The following is a 21,576-nucleotide window of genomic DNA, read 5'->3' as shown; positions in this document are numbered from 1 at the left end:
CCCCAACAGTGGTTACTTTAGTTAGTGGTGTGTTAGGTGCTTCTGACACCTTATTTTGGAAAGGTCTAGTGCAGGAAAGGTGCACCTTATTTTGGAAAGGTCCTAATTGTTGGTTCTGTGAGCAGGTATGTCAGCTCACAGCTGCCCCACTGGTGGGGTAGAAATGCATGTGCTTAGCTAAAAGGCATGAGGTTGTTCCAACTTACTCTTGGAAGAGAAGACTTGGATTATAAGGGCATTTGAAGGTTTATCTTTAAAAATAGGCTAACATTAAATATGTACCTAACAAAATTGTTTACCAGAAAAGAAGCAATTAAAAAGGAAAAATAAACTGAAAGGAAAACATGGAATGAAATGTGTTACCAGGGATGTTTTAACTAGTCCTGTGTGAAGAGCTTGAAGATGTTGTGACTGTTCAAGGCTCAGTATTATTAGGTGGGAGTCTGAGTGGCATATCATGTGATTGCATGTGCAGGTGCACGTGAAATACTGTGTTCAGTAGTTAATTATAAATAATTATAATACTTAGAAACCATAAGAAGCACGAGGAAGTGCATAGGATCTAAATGGACAGACTTGCAAAGTGCTGAGAGCTAGGAATGTGCAATCTGCATGATGAGTAAGTGTTGAGGATCATGGTAATGGCCAATATATTTGAAAAGTACTTAGAAAGGAGGATGAGGAACTAGAGCTGTATAAAGGTAAACAGCTGGTAAACTTTTGCATTAAAAATGAAAACTTTGATTTGAGCTGAATTCTTCCAGTACAGGAACACTCATGTCCCTCCTCTCTAAAGACAGCATTTGAATGCATACAGCATTTTATCCATGATAGAGCCCATTGATGACCAGAAGATGTAAAAACATTCTTGGTTCACCACATTGAGTGGAGATGCTACAATAAATCAGGGCTGCTCTAAGGCATGATTTCTGCTGCATTTTGAAACAGTCACTGAAACGATGTGTTTCTCTTCTTTTTCTGAGTATCACAAATTATTACCAGAAACTGCAGTGGTAAACAACAAGCTTACTTGAGCAGCAGAGACTGGACTTTGAGAGCTAGCCGATTTATCTAATCTACTTTTTTTAACAGTTTCTAATCCAATTGCCTCTGGGAACAGATCTCAGAACCTCCACACGAGGGCAGGTACTCTGGGTGAGGCTCTTGCCAGACTGCTCTTCCTGCTCTTTTTATCTGAGATGATGGGGGAACAAAAGCAGGCTTTGAGCTGTGGTGTGGTTTCTGCGGTCATGAATTCACCATTGCTGCATTAGCTTTTCACATGTGCCTTAGAGTACAGTTGTTTTAAAAATCCACCAGAGAACAGAGTTCCTCACTTACTGTTCACAATAGCTGTAGGCAAAATAGATGCCATGGCAGCTTGCTGCGGGAGCAGCTGTATGGAGTCCAGCAGGCGGGCGGGGTACATGCCTTCTGTCAGAGTCATCTGACTGGCAGCTTGCAGCCTTGAGTCGAAATCCACTACAAAGGCAACCAGCTCTTCACCCTCTGAGATGGCCTTGGTCGTGGTACACCAAAGCTGCCCTCCTGCAGGAAACAAAAAGCAGAACGATTTAATTGACAATATAAAATTCTAGAACTGACAGCATGAGTACTGTCTTCACAGTTCTCATTTTCTTAAAATTTCGATGGCTTATTTAAGGTAAAGAGGCATACAGTTTTTACTTTTCCTGTCTTCCTTCTACCAACATAGGAACTTTCATGTATAAAAAAAAACAATTTGGGGACCATTTTCCTAACTATTTGCAGCATGAATAATTATTTTAATTTTTCATTTTGTCTCCTAAAAAGCCAGCATTATGAAAATCAAGATATAGGTGAAAATAACTTATGCAGCACTTCTCTCATTATCATTTTCACCAAAGTTCCTGTAAATTTTTCTTAACTCCAAGCTTGTTTTATTTTGAATAGCAAATCACAGCTCAGTAAAACCAAACAGCTGCAAGAAAGAAATCAGATTTCCTCTTAAGGGCGTTCTTCCCCTCCCTTATGTTTGTCACCCTTTTTCTCTAAAAAATCTTCCCTTATGTAATATTCTTCGTAACATGACTGCTTTATCTCTGCTTACACTGACTGAACTTCCTGAAAAGAAGATATGCCAAAGATCTGTTTCATAAAGGCTTATTCAAATAAAGGTTTGTTTAAAAGGGGGGGGGGGGGGGGAAGGAGGGGAAGTGGAAGAACTTTCATCAAACAGTAAGATACACTATAGCTCTGTGCTGCAAATGTCACGTGTAGTGCATTAAAAAGAAAATTAACTATGCGAGTACATCTACTAATGTATTTGAATGAGATAGTGAATGCTCATTTATTTAACATGTTTAGACAGGCAAAGCACTTATATTGTGTTATCTACACTCTCAGGCCTAGATACATATCCAATACAGTTATGCCTGAAATAATGTTGCATACTTTATATGTTATAAAGCTTTTTTTTTTCCTCAGGTTTTGTATATATAGAGAAAGCTATATGTTGCATTCATTAGGCAAGCAAAAACTGTACTCGTTTTGATAAGTAATATTGCTGTGTTTATCTTTCGGCATAACTGCCTTTTCAACTGCACTTCATTTTTTCCCTTCAACGAGATTATAGTTTTAAAACAACTTGTTGCAAAAATCTGGTAGAGGAGATAACAACAGTGTATGATATGCCACAGCTAAATGGAAGAATTAGGACATTGTTTTAGAGAAATCTTGGACAATTAATTAAACCAGTCTATTAGCTTTCAAAGATGAGCAAACAAAAAAGCATCAGTGACAGTGTATTTCAGTGGCAAAATACGCTAAGCTTCCAGACCTCAAAGTGGTGTAGGAGTTTCAAAGCAGAAAAATGTCTTTGTATTCACCCTTCGGTAATACAGCAGTTGAAGGTGCTACAAAGTTTACAAACAATTTACTGTGAGGGGACCAAAGCACACCAAGATTGACTGGTCTCCAAGATTACAACATTAAATGGTGCAAATCTGAATAATTTCTTCTAGAGAGTAAGAAGATGAAAAATGATGACAGCACCAAAAATTTCTACAAATGCCCAATCCTAACACCTGTGCAGGAATTAAAAAAAAAACAGAAGAGCACAATCTGACAAATTGCCTGATATAACTAGTAAATATACAGAAGCCTTCAGAGCTAAACTGGGAGAAAACCTCTTCCAGAGAGAAACAGGCTAAATTCCTAAAGTGTACTTAACTAGTCTTGTAGATGAAAATACATGGAACACACACTGCAATTTGAGATCCTGAAATTGGGTACTTTTGGCGCAAACATCACACAGTTAATTTCCATTATTAATATGCACTTCTATCTTATTTATATACAGAAGGCATAATAATCAACCAACATGTTTTAGTATATTTTAATACAGAATAAGAGCTCTTTCTAGACTTTATTATTCACTGGATCTCTTAATAAAAATGAGTCACTGCAGAATAACCAACTGAGACTTTTTCTATCCCAGCAAACATCTTGACTGGGGGGGGGGGGGGAAACAAATGATTACTGTGTCTCCAGCTGCACTTGGTCTGGATCAGCTAAAAGGCTGAGTCAGGCTCCTGGTGTTGGAGCTCCTCAGGGCGTTGACTCATGTCCAGCAGCAGATTAAACTCCGACAGCTGAAGGGAGCAGTGACCCCGGCTGCCTGCTCCACCCAGCTCCTGCAAACTGTCACACCTACGGCAAGCACAGCCTGGTGGGATGTGTGACAGCTTTGGAAGCACAACAGTTTCTAGTTTGGCTTAATAAAGAAAATCAGAATTAGGGAAGTTAAATCCATTCCTGCATATGAAAACAAATCTTCAGTTCAGCAGGATTCAGATCCAAGAAGGACATTGTTATTTTGTTTTGTCTCATCCCAGTCTATAGAAAATGCGGCATTTAAGTAATCATGACATACACAACCATGTTTTCATCAGAATATGATATTATGTTAAGTGAAATCCATAGATGAACTCCCAAAAGATGCATTCTTCCAGCTATTGGAAATGCATCTCAGCACCTTTGCAGCAAGTCACTCATTGAGACAGGACATGGTGCAGTCCCCACTTGTCCCCTTCTACTCTTGCCTGCAGAGAGTAAGGCAAGAGTTGCTGTTTTGAAAGACGAAAACAACTTTATTCCCCTTAATGCAGTGAATGCAAACATGTTGACCTTCATGCACAGCAGGAAGACTGTGGAAGAGAAGTCTTCTTGAGACTTCTACTGCACAGTCAAGCAAAGAGCACAAGTCAGTCAAGAGTGACAGAAAAAGTACTGTCAAGTGCAGAGAACCCGACAGAGGCTTCCAAATTTAATAGGAAGTTCCAATCGTGACTATCATATGAATTACTACCCTGTCTAGACACCTCTGGCAGGGATAAGAGCTTCCTTACAGGTGGCAGCTAAAAATCAGGAAAAATTTTCTTCCCACAAACATTTCTTCAGGCTAAGACACAACTGACATATAGACAGCGTTCTCTCAGAAGCACAACAGCTTTTTCATTAAGGACAGAGCAGAGTTAACAACAGGCTTTCAAAGGGATAATACAGAAGCCATAGCCAAGAACGAGTGGCAATTAGAAGGAGATAGGAAGATGTTTGCAAGAAATATTTGCAAAGGCATGAAGATTTCATAAAGAAATCTGAAGGACTATTATTTACATGAGATGAAGTTCTGATTAAGCTGGCTAGATTTTTTTTAACCAACTGTTCCTCTTCTCAGAAATAACTTACAGGAGTAAAATTGTTCTACAAAGCTTTACCAGGCAAGGTTTCTCAGTTCTAAGATGACACAGGCATCAGAGGAACAGAAAGGATGAACAGATGTTTTAACAGGGATGAGTGCCTCTGAAATTATCACAGTTATATAATTTGATCAGAAAGCAATGGTAGATTTTGGGCCTCTTCTTGTCCATAATGAATACATTGGTCACCCATTCTGCCATAGCAGAGAGAAGATTCTTAGTCAGGCACAAGCTGATTATGTGCATGACAATTATATTTATTGCTCACATACAGTCTAAATATTGTCAACACAGTATATAATACAAGCAAGTTTAAAGGATTATAATATAAACAGGTTCAGCTAGAAACATACAGGCTTACAGTCTTTGGCCTTACCAAATGCAAAGCAAGAAAGCATCCCTTTTGCTGCTATAGGATTTTATCTCCGTATGTTTTTTACTCCGGCTTTTACTCACCCATTCTGGACGGAGTGCTCCCTATCTTCGGGCTGGACGTACCCTGCAGGAGTTCCTGACAGGGGCGGGGGAAGGAGGCCCGGAACTCGTACGGAAACTGCCCGCAGCCTTGGGAGAGCGGTTTGCCCAGGTGGCCCAGTCTCCAGCACTTCACACTCTTTTTCAGGCCGATGTGTACTAAAGTCAATCGCAACCATCACGGTTCCCCCATCTCTGGAACGCATTCATTATGCGAGCAGTCCAGACAATTCCTCCTGCAATTCCCACCCGGCGTTCTTATCTTAGGGCAATTCCCACCTGGTGCTGTTATCTTTGGACAAATCTTATTGCCCGTCAGAGACAATAGCAAGGAAAAGTGTGTGTGCCTCCTGCAGAGGATGCAGGGGAAGTTTCGAGCATCCTCTGACTATATTTCCTCACCATCACACGTACACTGAAAGGGGTCTTACGGGTTTTGCCTGGTAAAGTAGTAATAAAAGTCTTACTCTTGTGCCAGGGCAGAAAGGAAGGTTTTAATTCAGCAACAGGCTTTGTAACACTGGGAGGCTGTTTTCTCACAAACGGTAATTATGGTTCTGTGGAATCGAAGATAAGCGTCTCGAGCATGTAATGTATTGTTTTATATCTATGGCTAAATCAAACATATTTATGTGATATATAACACACACATATCAAGAAGAAGAAAAGAATAAAAATGTCTGTAAACACTGTGTATTTATTTGAACTCTTCTTGTTGTTCAGAATTCAAGGAATTAAAAGTGCTCATTTGTTTAATCACCAGAAGACAGGAAAGCTAAAGAATATCATGGTGTGCAAACTAGAGCAAAAAATTACACTCCAGTTGCATTGGCATGAGCTCTTTACCAAAAGACATCAGACACTGAAGCAATTATCTGATTCCTTCAGAACATCCACCAAATAGGAAGGTTATTTCAGGGTTCTCTTCTTTGTCTGCATCTTTCACTGCAAATATTTCTGCTGCTTTATAAAAACACCAACACCCTTAATTACAAATGATAAAACCCAACCCAAACCAAAAACTTTCTATGAAAATGAAAGAGTAAGGTCCTGATGTCCCTGAAAAACTGTGGACTTACTGTTCTTTGTAATGTTTATGATCAAGATTCTTGTGCAAACAGATCTGGTTCCTAACAGGAAGCTTATAAATCATACTCATAATTGCTGTCAAAACTGCAGTGGAGTGTACTGCAAGTTTCGATAATAAAGAATAGAGTCACAGTTCAAACTTGATTACATTTTGGAAATTCATGGTGCTCTTACAAGAATCAGTGGTCTTAAATATCTTCTTCTCCTGCCAAATTTTTCACTTGCACTTTTTATTATTTATGAAATCAGTGTCTGCACAATGTCATGCAGACCTCTGCTGATAAACTCTAATTAAGATTAAGACAAGCCTTTTGGAAAGGATCCCATCATTAGCAAACATGATAAACACAAAAATACTCCCTACTTGTCAACCAGGAGCAATTCAGTAACCTAACAGTATTATCTGTTGCTAGGCTACAGGGCTGACAAAGCTTCAATTATATTGTATGGTCATACCTATAGAAAACTGTATAGGAAAATGTATCTCAAATAAAAGCATTTAACTTCATCCATGCTATCTGTAATTCACGGCTTCCCTCAATGGCAAAAAATCAGGTTAATAATTACATAGCATGCTGAAAAAATCTTAGCGATGTGTCATGTTTGCACAGTTTTTTCTAATTTATCTCTATGATTGATAGACATTTGCTTTGTAAAAATAATAAAATGCAAGCAATGGGATGCTGTAAACCAGAAGCATAACTACATCTGGACTCATCAAGATATGGAATCACACTTAGTATAAAAAATATATAGTAAATTGAACCAATTAAATCATACTTAGATGCAGTAATACACTATCTTCTGTATTCAGAATAAGGAGTAAAACGGTGATAGATAGCATGCTAATTCAAAACTTTATTTTATGTAGGACAGACATCTAAAATAGAAAAAGAAATTTTTTTTTCAACAGCCCTTCTTTTTTTTCTCCTACATTGGAAACATTTTTTAAACAAAGGGACCTCTACTATTCTATTTGAAACAAGAAATTTACTCTGAAAATTTAACTAAATGGCCCTTCACTCATTTTGATCCTCAGAACCTTAGAATGCTATACCACTTCCAGGGAAAACACAGAATCCTGTACAGTGAGCCTTGTGATGGTGGGCTGCTGCTTATTTTTATTTTTATTTTTATATTTTCCCTCCACTTATGTTTTGCAGGTCTTAAGGAATGATAATTTGGAATCTGTGGATCACAGTATGAAAAGAGATTATATATAAGGTCAGACTCACCTAACTCCACCAGGAAAAAGTTTCAAAATGGATGAAACCATTAATCCTTGTGATTCATATTGTTGCTTTTAGGAAAAGTATCTTAAGAGAGCAAGTAGCTCAAACCAGCATTTCCACTGAGTACATGGAATTTCATGGACTGAGAAGCATAATGACATATAAGCATATATTTAAAAGCAAATTCCAGTTTCTCTGTCTTTAGTATCAGTTGATTTTCCTTACTAAACTATCTGAGTCTTGTTTTTTTGACCCAGAAATGCCACACACCTTTCACAGAAGTTTAGGAAATCAATGGGAATTTCTATTAAAAGCAGCTTTCAGTGCCAGTTAATTCCGAAGTATTACTTTTGTGTAGTAAAATTTGAGCTTACTGGACTTGATTGCGTTGCTGCAACAACATAATAGCCCATTTCCTGTACACACATCTTTTTGCAAGAAGGGTCAAAAGACTATCAGAATTTATTTAAACAACAGACTGTTGCTCTTAGCAACTTCCAGGCACCATCAACTGAATTAAACCTTCCTCTCCCAATAAAACATTCCAACTTGCAAAAAATTGTGCTTTTCAGTAATGGTAATGTGGGTTGGAGCTAATTTATTTTCTTTCCTCCTTTGTTCCACAGGTTAAGCATTTATGGAAAATTTGCACATCACAATAGGATGGGATCTTCATATTTGGGTTCCTTCTGCTTCTCACCCATGGGGTTGTGACGACTCAGCATATTGAATGCCATTTCAGTACAGCACAATTTATTGGGCAGATCTCTAATTTTTGACATGAACAAAGTACATATATCTATATGTGGACACATTGTTTAATAAAAAAATTATAATTCATTCAAATCCAATACTGTTGAAATTTTTGACAGTAGAGTGGTACAAGGAACAGAACTTATAAATTATGTGTGCCCCTTCTTTGAAAAATGCTTTGGAGGTTTCTTTGTGCATTGGCAAATACAGTAGGAATATGAGTTATTGTGTGAATCCTCCTGCACAGCACCTGATAAAAGAATAAAGAGCTGTGACATATTCTTAAAACAATAGAGGAATTAAAGAGAAACAATGGGCCAGCTGCTTCATTAATACAATCAAAAGACAGCCCAGCACAGAGGAGTCCAGATAATTAAGCACTACTCTTTTAGACCTTTTTTCTGTAATAAAATTGCTAAAAATTTATTAACTACTTCATAGTTGTTAGATAGATCTATGTACTTGTTTATTTGGGTTGATTAATGCCTTTTCAGTATTCTACAACATGCCAACTCATGGTTCATACAAGTTTTTGAATAAAATAATGTAGGAATATATGATACGGATCTGTGGTGTATACAGCAATAAATCAAAGGCATTTTGTGAACAGTCTTTCCACTTGCTAAAAAATTCTTAGCGTTTTTCACATGCGTACACAAAATATGTACTCTGCACAGCATTTTTGCTATTAATGCACTTTAATGTTGGGGTTTCAGCCGTTTCTCTGTGAAGTGTCTTAAAAATCAAGCCTGCAAATTCAGACTACTCAAACTCTCACCAAAACCAGCTTTAGTGCTACATTATTGAGATGATTTCCTAGCTTCTTCTATAATTTTTCACTGTTTACTGATCAAAGGAGATCGCCAAAATATATTTGACCTTTAATTTTAACTACCCACTGAATATTATAAGCCTGCAATAAATGGAAAATCTATTATCTTGTAAAAAATTAGACCAATATACGGGACAAACCAGTTCTGTTGCCACTTTTACTATTACCTTTGTGTTCAGCATAGAATATGAAGCCTTCTCAATTTTTGGCTCACTGAACAAAAGACAAAATGAAAAAACTGCAGTGATATTTTCCAGAAGCAATACAACAGAAAAATACTCAGCTTAATGGCTCTAGCCAAATTAAACCTCTGTATTTAGAAATATAAGCTCTCTGACCAGAAACAGGGAAGAAAACACTCCTTAGGAATATAGCTCTTGCTCCTTCATGTGAGTCACCTGAGCTTCGGGTCTGACTTCAGCTTAGTCATATGCTGACAGCTGACAGTGTCTTCATCTGAATAGATGATTTTATGGTTAAAACTGTCAGGCATTATATAGCTGATAAAGAGGAAAAGAATAATATGAAAGGAACTCGCCAGTCCTAGGGGAGAGAATTCCTAAACTTGGCATCTCAGTGCGAGTGTCAGGGGTTGGTCTTTCCCTTGCTGCAGTACAACTATTACTAACACCACCATCTTATGGCAGCAACTCTCAAATTCACACTGCAAAAAACCTTCCTCAGCTGAACCCCAAATAAAGCACAGTGTTTCTGAAGAGTGAGGAGTGCAAGGAACAGATTTTGACCTCTTGTTTTTAACACTGTTGTATGCCTGCATTATGTTTGTTTGAGGATATTTATGTGTTTCCTCCAATTAAATGTCTGCACGTAACACTCAACAGATTTCTAATAGGTAAAGAGGCAAAATAGATTAGTGATCCGAAAATATTCACAGGAAAATAATGTGGTAATTTTATTTGCCATTTTCCCCCCTGATAGAGCTGTCACAGCTTATTTACCACAGGGGGAGACAGTTAAACCCATATCCTTAGAAGTTCTATGCATTTAAGAGGCTTATATATCTCTTCTGGGACCCTCGTTCAAATCCTGGGCTAATCAGAATGAATACATATCTTTCTATTAGATGGCTCTAAAAACTCTTAGGTGATATCAGCTCCTGGTGGACGACAGTCCACAGCGTAAAACTATTAAATGTTTGGCACAAATGGCAATACTTATGAAATGAAGCTGAAAACTGTAATATCCTCCCACATCACAAGAAGTTAAGTCTGCTTCTCAGAGGTTGAAATTAAAGCCTGCCACAAATGCTAAACCTGTTCTATTTCCTTAATTCAGCATAAACTCAAACAAGGAAGTTGAAGAAGCTGTTTCCCAAGTTTAGTGATTTCTTCCTTTTTTTCCCCTCCTCTTTTCTTTTTAAATTCTACTGTTTTGAATTGAGTGCTGCACCATTTTTACATTTGAATTAGGTCTCACTGGGGTGTTATTTTAGAATTTATGAAGATTTCAGAGAGAAAAATAATAAACAGCTTGAAAAAACTAGATAAACCCTTGCTGACGTTGCTCATGTTGCATTCCCACCACCTCTGCAAAGGAGCTTGAACTTACTGTCAGAGCACACTCATCTCCCTTTTTACTTTTTACAGGACCACTGAATGGGCACTCTCCATAGAGCTTCCCAGGAGACATTCCCAGGTGACGCCCACTGCTCCCCGCAGCTTTTGTGGATGCACCAGGTTTCACAGAAAGAGAAAATGCACCACTGAAACCAACTACTCTGAAGCAGGGCTTTGGACACACACATTCCCACAATCCCTGCTTCCATAACAGCACAGCTGTAAGGTGACCTTTTGTAGCCTTACAAACACAATCATGCCTGTGGATTGTCTTTTCAGAGTTATTTTGTGAGGCTGGAGTGTATGAAAAAAGGAGGTGATTAAATGAGACAATAGATATGGTTTAATGGCACCTCTTTCTTGCAGGAAAAGCAGAGTACACTTCATCTTATCAATGGATTTTCTACTGTCTTGCACCTGCTACTGTAGGGCTCATTTCTTGCCCCTGGGCAAATGCAGAGTGAATGGCAAAGGCACCTGAGTGGAAGGAAGGATTATATAGAAGGAGCTGTAGTGATAGGTTGTATTTGTAAAGGAAAGCAACACAATAAATATAAAGAAAAATAGGAAAGTTCTATAATGGTAAAATTAAAGTAAGAAACATTGGTTATGAGATCTGCCTGCTTATTCAATACAGGGGCCATGCTCCAGAAAGGGCTCACGGCTTTGTGAGAAACAAAAGCCAGCTTTTATAATGTACAGAAGCTGGAGCATTTCATTATGTGCACTGTAACCCAGAGAAAACAGTTGCTATTATCGTGAGTTATCTCGGACCTTTACTTGTGTTAACTTTCAGCTCACAGGCTCAAGTTCAGGAACTGAAGTTCACCTCAGCTGTAACAACGATGGAAGAAAAGTGGCACTCACTGATTCCATAAAGTCTCGCTCCCACTTAAGCCATTTACACTGGCTGCAGTGGAAACAAGACTGTGACAAATCTGTGTCCCTCTTACTAAACAAGCAACTAAATAAAAGTAGATTTGCATGTTTAGCACGTTCTAAAATGTAAACACCATAGAAGCTATAATAAGCATCTAACTCAGGCTTCTCTATTTAAAAAGTACTTCATTAAAAAATCCCACCACTACCCACACACAAAACCCCACACCAATACCCCAGATTTCCTCAAAAGGAGTTAAATCCCAGTTCTGCCTTTTAAAGTAGGAGCTAGAAGTAAATTGACTGAAAATTCTCAGTGATCAAAGCTATACATGGTGTCCAAGGTAAACAAGAATTGTAAGCCACCACCAGTCTCCCAGTTAGTTCATCTAGTAAGAAGCTGTTAACAGCAGAAAGCAAAGACTGAGCTACTTCTGGTTACACTGGAACTTAAAAAAATAAAAAAAAATGAGCAAATTGTTAAGATTCTGGCTGTACACGCCAACACAGATTAACAATTGAGGAGGATTCTGCACTTGATGACTTCTTCCAAAACAGGCTTAATAAAAAATGCCAGTTTACTGAGCATCATACAGGTGCATAGGTGCTACCATTGTGCCTGCTTGGTCAGCATGATTTCTAAATGGCCAGGAAAAAAGTGACTGTATACCCAAAGGCAAGCTGTCAAAATTCAGTTTGCAGCTGATAAACTGATTACAAAGCTGCTTAAGACTTTGCTTGTAAACAAAAGCATTTATCAACTAATAATTTGCAATAAACTGATGTAACTCCCAGCTGAGCCCCAAACTGTAATTGTCTTTACCATCTGCCTATTAAAATACCATTCTTCATCACCAAGCAGGAGCAGAAGGGAGAGAATCTCCAACAACTACATAACTTGCATGCTTATAAATAATCTGTGAGCATTTCACACATTCATTATGATTGCCAGGTTTTGTATACTTCATTTTCTCTTTTTAAGAAGCAAAGAGGTGCAGTAAAGTGGCAGAAAAGAAATTAATAAATATAGCCTGGTGCAAGAAAAAATTATGTAAATTCAACATACTCTGCAGTTTCCTAATTTTTTTCTCTTTTTGCTACTCCATAGGAATATCATGATGGAAGCCCCCTCAAGCACAACTTTACAGATTAAACTCTCAATTTCTTTTCAACTTGTCAGTTTTCATTACCTTTCTTTCTTATGTATTCAGTTCTTACAGCTGCTTCAATGGGAAGCCAGTTAAAGCATACTGGCTCCCTAGGGGGAGTCTGCCAGGGTCTGAGGCATTCTGCAGGCTCCCTGGACTTCTACAGGTCACCCTTAAGAGTGTTTTGCCTATCTTTTTGAGAGGATGTCTGAAAATTAAGTGAATTTACATGCTTTTATTTTCTAACTACTGACAGCCTTAGTCCTGAGAAAGGAGGTAGTGTTTAGAAAAAGTTCAAAATTAATAAATACCGATGCTCTAAAGCTCATACATCCCAAGGGAAGAATCACTTTGTTAAATGTCTAAAATATTCAAGTATGAAGGGAGAAAACAGAACTGATACCGTGCAGAGAACAGCAGCCCCTCAAGATGTGTCTGCATGAAAAATTGAATTTAACAGAGAATTGCACTATGATATAGTGCAATGCACTTGACCAAATATTTCTGCAATCTGCACCCTCAGCCACCCACTGGTCTGAGTGCAAGGCTGTGACCAGAGACCGATGATCAGCTTACCTCTCCAGAAATAACTGTACAAAATGCACTGATGTTTTAAATGCAACTTGATTCCTCACTGGCTCTCCAGATTCAGACCAGAATGATCTACTTAGCTGAAGTGAGGCTTTTTATGTGTACGAAAAACATGTCATCACTGGGAGGAAGCTGGGCATCTAAAAGCAAAAGAGGAAGGTTCTTCCTGCCAATTGCATTGAAATGCAAGAAATTAAAGGACAGTCCTGTCACCCATGCTCACAGAAGCATCTCATTTCCCCCACTGATAATCCTTGCCTACCTCATAGCACCTTTGTCAGACCCAGTGTTGCCTTCATCACCCCACCCTCTAGAACTGCAAAAAGAAATCAAACCACCTTTGGGTTGGATTGGGACCTATGGACTTTGTTGTTAAGATACATTCCACTCAAGACAATTATGCTTGTAAACGAAAGTAATTTTATGTGTAGATAAATACATGTACTTCTGAAAATGCTGGCTGAACCAGGACATTATACCTCAGTTTATATCCACAGTACTGGAACAGAACCCAAATGGGGTGAAACAGAGGGAAAAGTGAAAAACAGTGTGCACATGAAATTCCTTTTTTAATTCTGTAAAGAAAAAGTTTTGTTTAACACTAAAACATAGTGATGAAAACCGTCTTTCAAACCTCTGTTGTTCAAACTCATCAAAAAAAGTATTTAATCATAGAATGGCTTGGGTTGGAAGGGACCTTAAAGATCATCCAGTTCCAACCCCCTGCCATAGACCAGAATGCTCAGAGTCCCACCCAGCCTGGCCTTGAGTGTTTCCAGGGATGGGGCATCCACAATGAGTCTGGGCAGCACGTGCCAATGCCTTACCACCCTCACAGCGAAGAATTACAAATGTTAATTAACTTGGTCGGCTGAGATCCTCAGCATGATCATGCTGAGCTACGCTATAAAGTTAGAAGAGTCACCGTTTCAAAAGGACTTGTGCAACACTAACTTTTTTAAAAACGGTAGGGGGGAAAAGAGAAAATATTGGAAAACACGAAGCTGGAGTTAAAAATTTCTTTAGGTTGCCACGCGAAGTTGTGCGAGCTCTCCAGGCGCGCCTGCCGCGCTGCCCGCGGCCCGCAGGTGCCGCTGTGGGGCCGCGGCGGGCCCGGTTATTTATTTAATTTTCCACAAGGCTGCACATGGCCCCGGCGCTGATAACGCCGCGGGGCTGATTAAACCCGCTCCCACACCCGCGCCGGCCGCTCCTGTCACGACAGAGAGCGCGGCTGTCGCTCCCGTGGCGGAGACGTGTCCCCTCACGGGCGGCCGCGCCGACGGTACCCGGGTGATATTTTAAACGAGCTGCAGGATCGACGCGCAAAGAGAACAATATCGATTACAATGCTGTCTGCTCACTTCAGGAGCTGTTTAGGGAGTGCTTCCCTTCTCCCGGGCAGCATCCCTCCCCAGTGGGGCACGGCCCTGCGCCCCCACCCCTGTGCCCCTCCGCTCCCACCAAAACTTTGGGGACAAGGAACCCAGGCTGTGCTGGCACATCCGCACGAAGGTGGCTGCTGCCACCTCCGCAGCTGGGCAGGCTGCTGTGGATGCTGAAGCCCTCGGGAGGGTCGGTTTTTGAGCACGCTGAGGCTGTGACACAGCAGTGTTGGACTGTGTCACCCCCTCCTCTGGCCTGGCACCCCAGACCTGCAGCCAGAGGGCAAAGGCAGCACAGGGTGATGTCTCTCTGCCCCTGCCTAAAAGGCGTTCATGGAAATCACCTGTGCTCATCTACAACCACACAGGTCCTTATTTCTACCTAAATCACTCCCCTGCAAACTGGAGAGTGAAAAGATGCAGCCAGGGCTGGAAACTATCCAACATCAGCCACTTCATAATATTTCTGTTGCTGAGCAAAAACAGCATTCCAGGGTGCGTGACTCCCATGGAAACACGTGGGAATCCTGATGTTAAAAGTTTGTGGAAACCTTTGAACACTTATCTCTGTCTCATGAGAGTAATGAAGAAATTTGATGTCAAGCATGCAGTGATCCCTGAAGAACTATCTGGCTTTTGGAGGAGAAGGGATTACACACCGAGGTGAAATTCTGCTAGCCCCGTAGTGCTGGCATGAACCCCTGTGTCCTGGCTGGCCCCTTAGAACTGCACAAAATCTTAAGAGGAATGGTATGAGGCTACTCTTAAGTAAAGGGGTCACAGAGATTAAAGAAAAGTTCTATTAAATGTTTGGGATGCTCCCGGGAATAGAAATTTTTACAAAGCAGAATGAAAGAACTGGCAGCAATTACCTATCAAGCCTCGGCGTCTGCTTGGAAATCTACCCTGCTGATAAGGCTGTTCCCAGGGCCACCCCTCCCCACTCCCACGATGAGCCCATGGCTGCACTTCCCTGGCCAGTCCTATTGGACACTAAATGTTATCTACTACCTCTCTTCCTTTTTAACCAGGACAAAGTATAATGAACAACTTGGAATCTCTCTGGGGTATGGGAACGGAATGCAATCTGGCACCATGGAAAAATGTAGTTCATCATTGCCTAACCTACATATGACTGAGACCCAAACACAGTCTCTTGAACGCCAGCCAGTTTACAAGCAGTGAACCTCACAATATCCACAACCTGCTGGAGATGCTTCACTGTCTCATATCTTTTTGTTTTGCTAAAAGTTAGCACTCACATGGACAGCCATCTGCATCTATAACTCAGAATCACTAAAATGCTCCATTAGTCTCTCCCTTAATGTGTTTCTTCTTGGTTCTGAGCAGATGATCCTATACTATCCTATTTCAAAAAATGTGTCCTCATACTTCTTTATTAAGACACCGGAAAAATCAATGCTCTCTATGCCCTGGAAGTGGAAACAGGATTTAGTGTCTATCTTCATAATGGAAAATATTGCCCATGTGTAGGAGAGACAGTTTAGACCCATTTCCCCAGTCCATGGAAATACTGTTTGATATAACAAAATAAAATGTCTTCCACTGCAGCTTCTTATTCTGTGTTTAAGTCTTTTTAGCTAGGGGTTTCTCAGTTGGTAGCTTCTTCCTGTTTAATTCTCTTTTCTCATTTTCTTTCCCATCTACTTGCAACCCTGTACTCCACCCCACATTCTCAGTTTTCATTAAGTACAAACTGATAAAATAGTAACTGATAATTTTCAATCTATAAGCGAGTCAGGTAACATATACACTGTAGCACATATGTACATGTGCAACTATCTGACTTGATGGCCATTACAAGAATTCTCTCAAGCCTTCACTGTGATCAGTCTGCTGGGATGATATTCCCCTAAACAGACAGTTATTTTTAAAGTTTAAAGTACTTTGTTGTACAGGTACACTGCAGGTGGTCCAAGCATATTACTTAGTGGCACTACCAGAGATGTGCAAACTGTGTGTGAGATACTGTGCCTTGCATCCTTCATTTATCAATTCAGGATAGTTCTACACAAGTCATCTCTCTGAATTTGAATTAACATTTTCTCTTGCTGCTCATTTACCTGTTCATGGTACTATTAGCTGAATTAACTGCACAGACAGGTGAAGAGTGGATAATGCTGGAGAAATGGAAATAGCTGTAACTATTTTCTTTTTTTAAAGCTTCATCTGACTGGTTTGACAGGTCATTCAAGACTATTCAGTTTCTTGGTCTGAAGTCCCCGATGCAAAATTGCATACCTTTTAAATATTACTCAGATATCTAATCTATAACTAATAAATAGATGGAAATGAAAATGATATATGAGACAATCAAAATAATATATTTGAGTGCAAATTTAAAGAAAAGAGTTGACTGTACGAGAAAGAAGCTGCAGCATGAACTATCTATTCCTAAGTCCTTGCAGAAGAAAAAGATATAAAATGAACAAACACCAACTTCTTGGGGAAAGCAAACACAGCATTTTGAGGGGAAGACAAAAGAGAGTAGGAAAGTATGAAGGATTTAACAGGTAAGAATGAGAGGCTTAAATATACTGCATGATAATAAAAAGATCAACTGAGGATTTAAAAGGGCATAGCTGGTCATATTTTAAGTGAGCTAAATTATCTCTCAATAGACTTTGCAGGTGCTAGAAAGGAGAATTTGAGGAGAATTTCAGGCAGCATTCACTGGGCAAAAATTAAGAAATCTACTCCTGATCTTGCTCTGACTTCTGATGTGCAATCAATCACCTATCTGTGAGAGTTTCAGATGTGTCCTCTGATGGGCATATGGGCACCTGCAGAGCAGCTCTCAACTGTCCTGCTACAGGCAATGGCAAAGAGCTGCTCCAAGTGGGCTCTCAAAGCACATTTGTAAAAGCTAATTAATATAAAGAATATGAAAGCTATTACCTGAAAAAAATCCACCAAGTCTCTTTCTGTATTCTTTCATTATTAATTATTATTAATAATTAAATAACCTTGGTTTACATATTCAAGGCACCTCCAGACAGGTTCCTGCCCCAAGGAGCTTGCCATAGAAAGGTCAGATTTCAAGAACCTTTATTTATAATAACAAGTACTTAATCTGCAAGTGGCCATCAACTATTTACATAAATAACACCATTTTGTGTCAGTCTTATGTGTAGACTTTGGCCTCCAAACTGACAGGAGATGACAAAGGAAAAACAGGAGACAAATTACAGAAATGACCTGGGTAATGGCAATGAAAATGGATAAACAGCTATGTGTGGGGTAGATTAAGCAATATGCCTGCTAGTGGGTGCAGATCCCATTAATTCCTTTGTGAGTACATGTACAATCCTTAGCTACAGCACGTTTAATTTTTAGTGGATTGATCTGTGTATCTGAAAGAGCAATGTCCAGAAATAGGCTAGGGTAGTGGATAATTCCTGGAGGCCAGCTGAAAGGTATGAGTTTTGATGAGGGATTTGAAGGAGGAGCTGCAAATACTCTCATCCGCATAATTGTCTACTTTTTCCCCAATGTAAATCATTATATTTCTTGCCCCAATTTTTTATCAAAATCACTTCCAACTTATTTCAGTCTGTCACAATAATATTTTCATATGAGGAGTGTTGTAACCTAATTCCTTCATTTGAATAATACATTCATTTTTAATTACTGCAACTTGATCTCAGATTATTCAAATAACTGTTTCATTTTTTATGCTTACCCTGACCCCAGTGTATTTATAGGCTTTTATCCTTACCTGATACCAGTGTAATGTAATTATAGATTGTATTTTAATCATCTACTATATCCTAGTGAGTTTGTTTAAATCACTCCAATCCAGAGTCTTTTATTTCTATGCCTTTTAAAATTCTACAATGGCATTCTCATTGCATAAAAGCAATATTTTTGTAGTTTACTACAATGAATGAACATTTTGCATGCATTGCTGGCCATGTTTCTAATTTAAATTTTAAAAAGTTGCTATAGAGAACTCTATGTAAAATGAAATCCTGACTTGTAAACAGGCATGGGACAGCTCATCACTTGAAATCTTTGTTCATAGCTCCTATTTGGTCTATTACATAAGTTTATAAGAAATGCATCAGAATTTTATTCTACCAAAAATAAAAGTATACCTTTCACTAAGAATTGACAAAATATTTATATTTTCTGCTTACAGGCACCAAATGTTTCCAAGTTATTTTACCTGTACTATAAAGAATTCCACATTGTATCCAGAAGCGAAATAGTTCAGGTGGGCCACATCATCACCAGTCCTGGCCACATTTTGATTCCTAGGGCTACCAGTTCTCTTTAAGAAAGATTTAACTCTTGGAAGTTTTTTGTATTCTGAGGTGATTCAGTTTTGCTTAGTAATAATTTAAAAAGCACTGATTATTATGTTTCTTTCCCACTCCTTAGTGCTGATTGAGGAGTTCCCCTTTCCCTATCTTTTGTGTTGCTTCAAGATTCAAGCGTGGAACAGGGTCAGAAGTCAGACAGGTGAAGCTACTCACGTTTGCACATCTGCCTAAGAGCCAGTATCTTTCTGGCTGTCAAATCGATTTGTACTGAGATAATTGCCACTGCTCTAGTCAAACTATGACCTTTTTTTGAGCAGCCTTCTTTCCCTATGATGACATCTAGCAGCAGAGCTTAGAGTGTCCTTACAACATGCTCAGTTGCAGTATCTGCATTTTTCTACAGTGATGTAATGCCCAAAGATACTTCGGAATTAAACCTTCATCCCAGCAGTGTGCTGCAACCATCAGTACTGTTCCCAAAGTTGAGTCTGTGTCTACAGTAGATTGCATAGGTGGAAAAATAGTCAAAAGAACAAAAAAATTATCAAAGCTATTAATAAATCCCATGTTTTGTGGCCACTTACTGCCATGTCATGTTAGGGAAAGGGGACATTATCTGTGCTGCTAAAATTCCTGTAATTTGTGTTTTCTGCATCCCTTCTTTCTCAAATGTGTAACTAATTTTTGACTTCAAGTACCTTTATCTTCTGTTTCTTTCTATTCTCCATGTGTGTCCATCCCCTGCTGTTTCCTTTATGAAATGTCACTTTTAAATCTGATCCCTCCTAGTTTCTAGGAAATAAGGGTCTAAAAGGCATTGAAATATGATCCAGACTGATGTCTGTGGAAAGCACAGGTAAGAAATGGGCATTAGCTACTTAAAAGTATAAATAGTCATTTTTAACTCCTACCTCCTTTAACAGATAATCTCTTCTCTGTAACACTTAAGAACTGTCCAATGTGTCACTTGTGACAAAAGAATTGTGACTAGGACCTTGAATCTCATGAACAGAAACTGTCTCATAATAGTAAAAAAAAAAAAGAAAAATAAATAAGAACAGGGAATATGGGTTTATTGAATATAATCAGTGAGTAAAATGAATTACTTTGCTTTTCCAAGATCCAGACAGAGAAGACGTTTCCCTCTGGGATTTCTACTACCATTTGGTCTAATATTCATTTTGCCTACAATAATACAAGCTTCATTAAAGTAGTAAAACAGCAATTGTCTCCTTGAGATCAAAGGACATCTGTTAAATAAAAGCAGACGGATCTCTAAAATGAAATAGTAGGAAAAGTTTGAACTAAATTTTATGGTGAATCAAAATGTAAATTGTAATTTCACAAGGAAGAGACAGAGCACAAAATTAACTTCGTAAAGACATGGAAAGTGGATATGTTGATCTTAGAAATGCCACTGATAGATAAGTATTTAGTATTTGTTCACATTTCTGACTCTAACACTTCATGATGAAAAATTATGCTCAACTAAGCACACTGGTCTTAAAGAATTACCATGAAACAAGAAACATTGCTTATCAGATAAATTATCTGACTGACCTAGCTTCTATTTAACTGCTCTTTTATTTGAAAAAAAAAGGAAGGCAAAAACTCCATCTGTCATCACCATCCATCCTGCAAATCTTGCAACAAAATAGTCCCTTTAAAAAAATTTGTCAAATAATACCTAATAATATTTCTAAATCTCTATTTTCACTGTTTAAGATATAGTATGGAAAAATGGAATAGGATCTCTTGTCTCATTTCAACATTGGTTTCTCTGGATTTCTCAATGAAATTAGTGCACCTCCATTTAACCATGGTGCATTACAGAACTTGTCAGTGAAGAAAATACTTAAGAGAGACACACATGCTAAAAATCAAGGCTTTTTTTTGAAAAAAAAAAAAAACCAAAAAACTCCAACGACCCAAGAATGCCTCTAAAAAAGATGGGTACTGGCCACAGCAAGAGAGAATTAGGGATGAAAAGTCCTTTCCAGTGAGATATTCCCATAGCACACTGGGCAACCCTGAAAGCAGGCAGTGCCAGCCACCAGACTGGGCCAGCTCTGGGCAGTGAATGAGCTCTTTATGCACATATTCTAACATCCTCCTCACATTCCTTAGAGAAAAATGGTGGCAAGAGTAGCAATGGGAATGTATACACTTGCAGGTTTTATTTCCTTCTGCAAAAGGCACAGGGTAGAGTCATGAAGTTCAATTTCAATTTGCCACTGCAAAAGTAAGCCAATCTCTAACTTATTTCAATCCTCTTATTGAGCTGTGTCCTTATAATAATAATAAATATAGAAATTATTCTGAGGAAGAAAAACTCAAAAGAAATAAAATCCCCCTGAACATAATTCTAGTCTTTTGTCAGGCATGTGTTTATAATAATTAAGAAAATATTTTTTGACTACTTTTGTTCAACATTTTTTACACAATTTGCAAATGACATATCTTAAATTTGTTCAGCAGTCACAGGTCATGGGTCTGCAGTACTAGCTTTAAAAGGACAGTAATGGTTGGGTTACCTGGTGCCTTTACACACCTGCCAGGGAGTGAGAACTTAGGGGAACAATCTGCTAACC

General features: G+C 38.8%; 1 protein-coding gene across 6 annotated transcripts in view; it reads right to left on the bottom strand.

Moving 5' to 3' along the window:
• ZFPM2 (zinc finger protein, FOG family member 2) overlaps nucleotides 1-21,576 on the bottom strand; it is a 306,033-nt gene that overhangs the window by 11,297 nt on the left and 273,160 nt on the right. For all 6 annotated transcript variants that reach the window (XM_064394359.1, XM_064394332.1, XM_064394340.1 and 3 more), the window contains one exon: nucleotides 1,342-1,548. In XM_064394359.1, coding sequence (XP_064250429.1) covers nucleotides 1,342-1,548 — 207 coding nt within the window. The remainder of the gene's footprint in view (nucleotides 1-1,341; nucleotides 1,549-21,576) is intronic.

Source organism: Passer domesticus, chromosome 1 (assembly GCF_036417665.1).
Source record: "Passer domesticus isolate bPasDom1 chromosome 1, bPasDom1.hap1, whole genome shotgun sequence".
Lineage (NCBI taxonomy): Eukaryota > Metazoa > Chordata > Aves > Passeriformes > Passeridae > Passer > Passer domesticus.
This window is presented reverse-complemented; position numbering and strand designations above follow the sequence as displayed.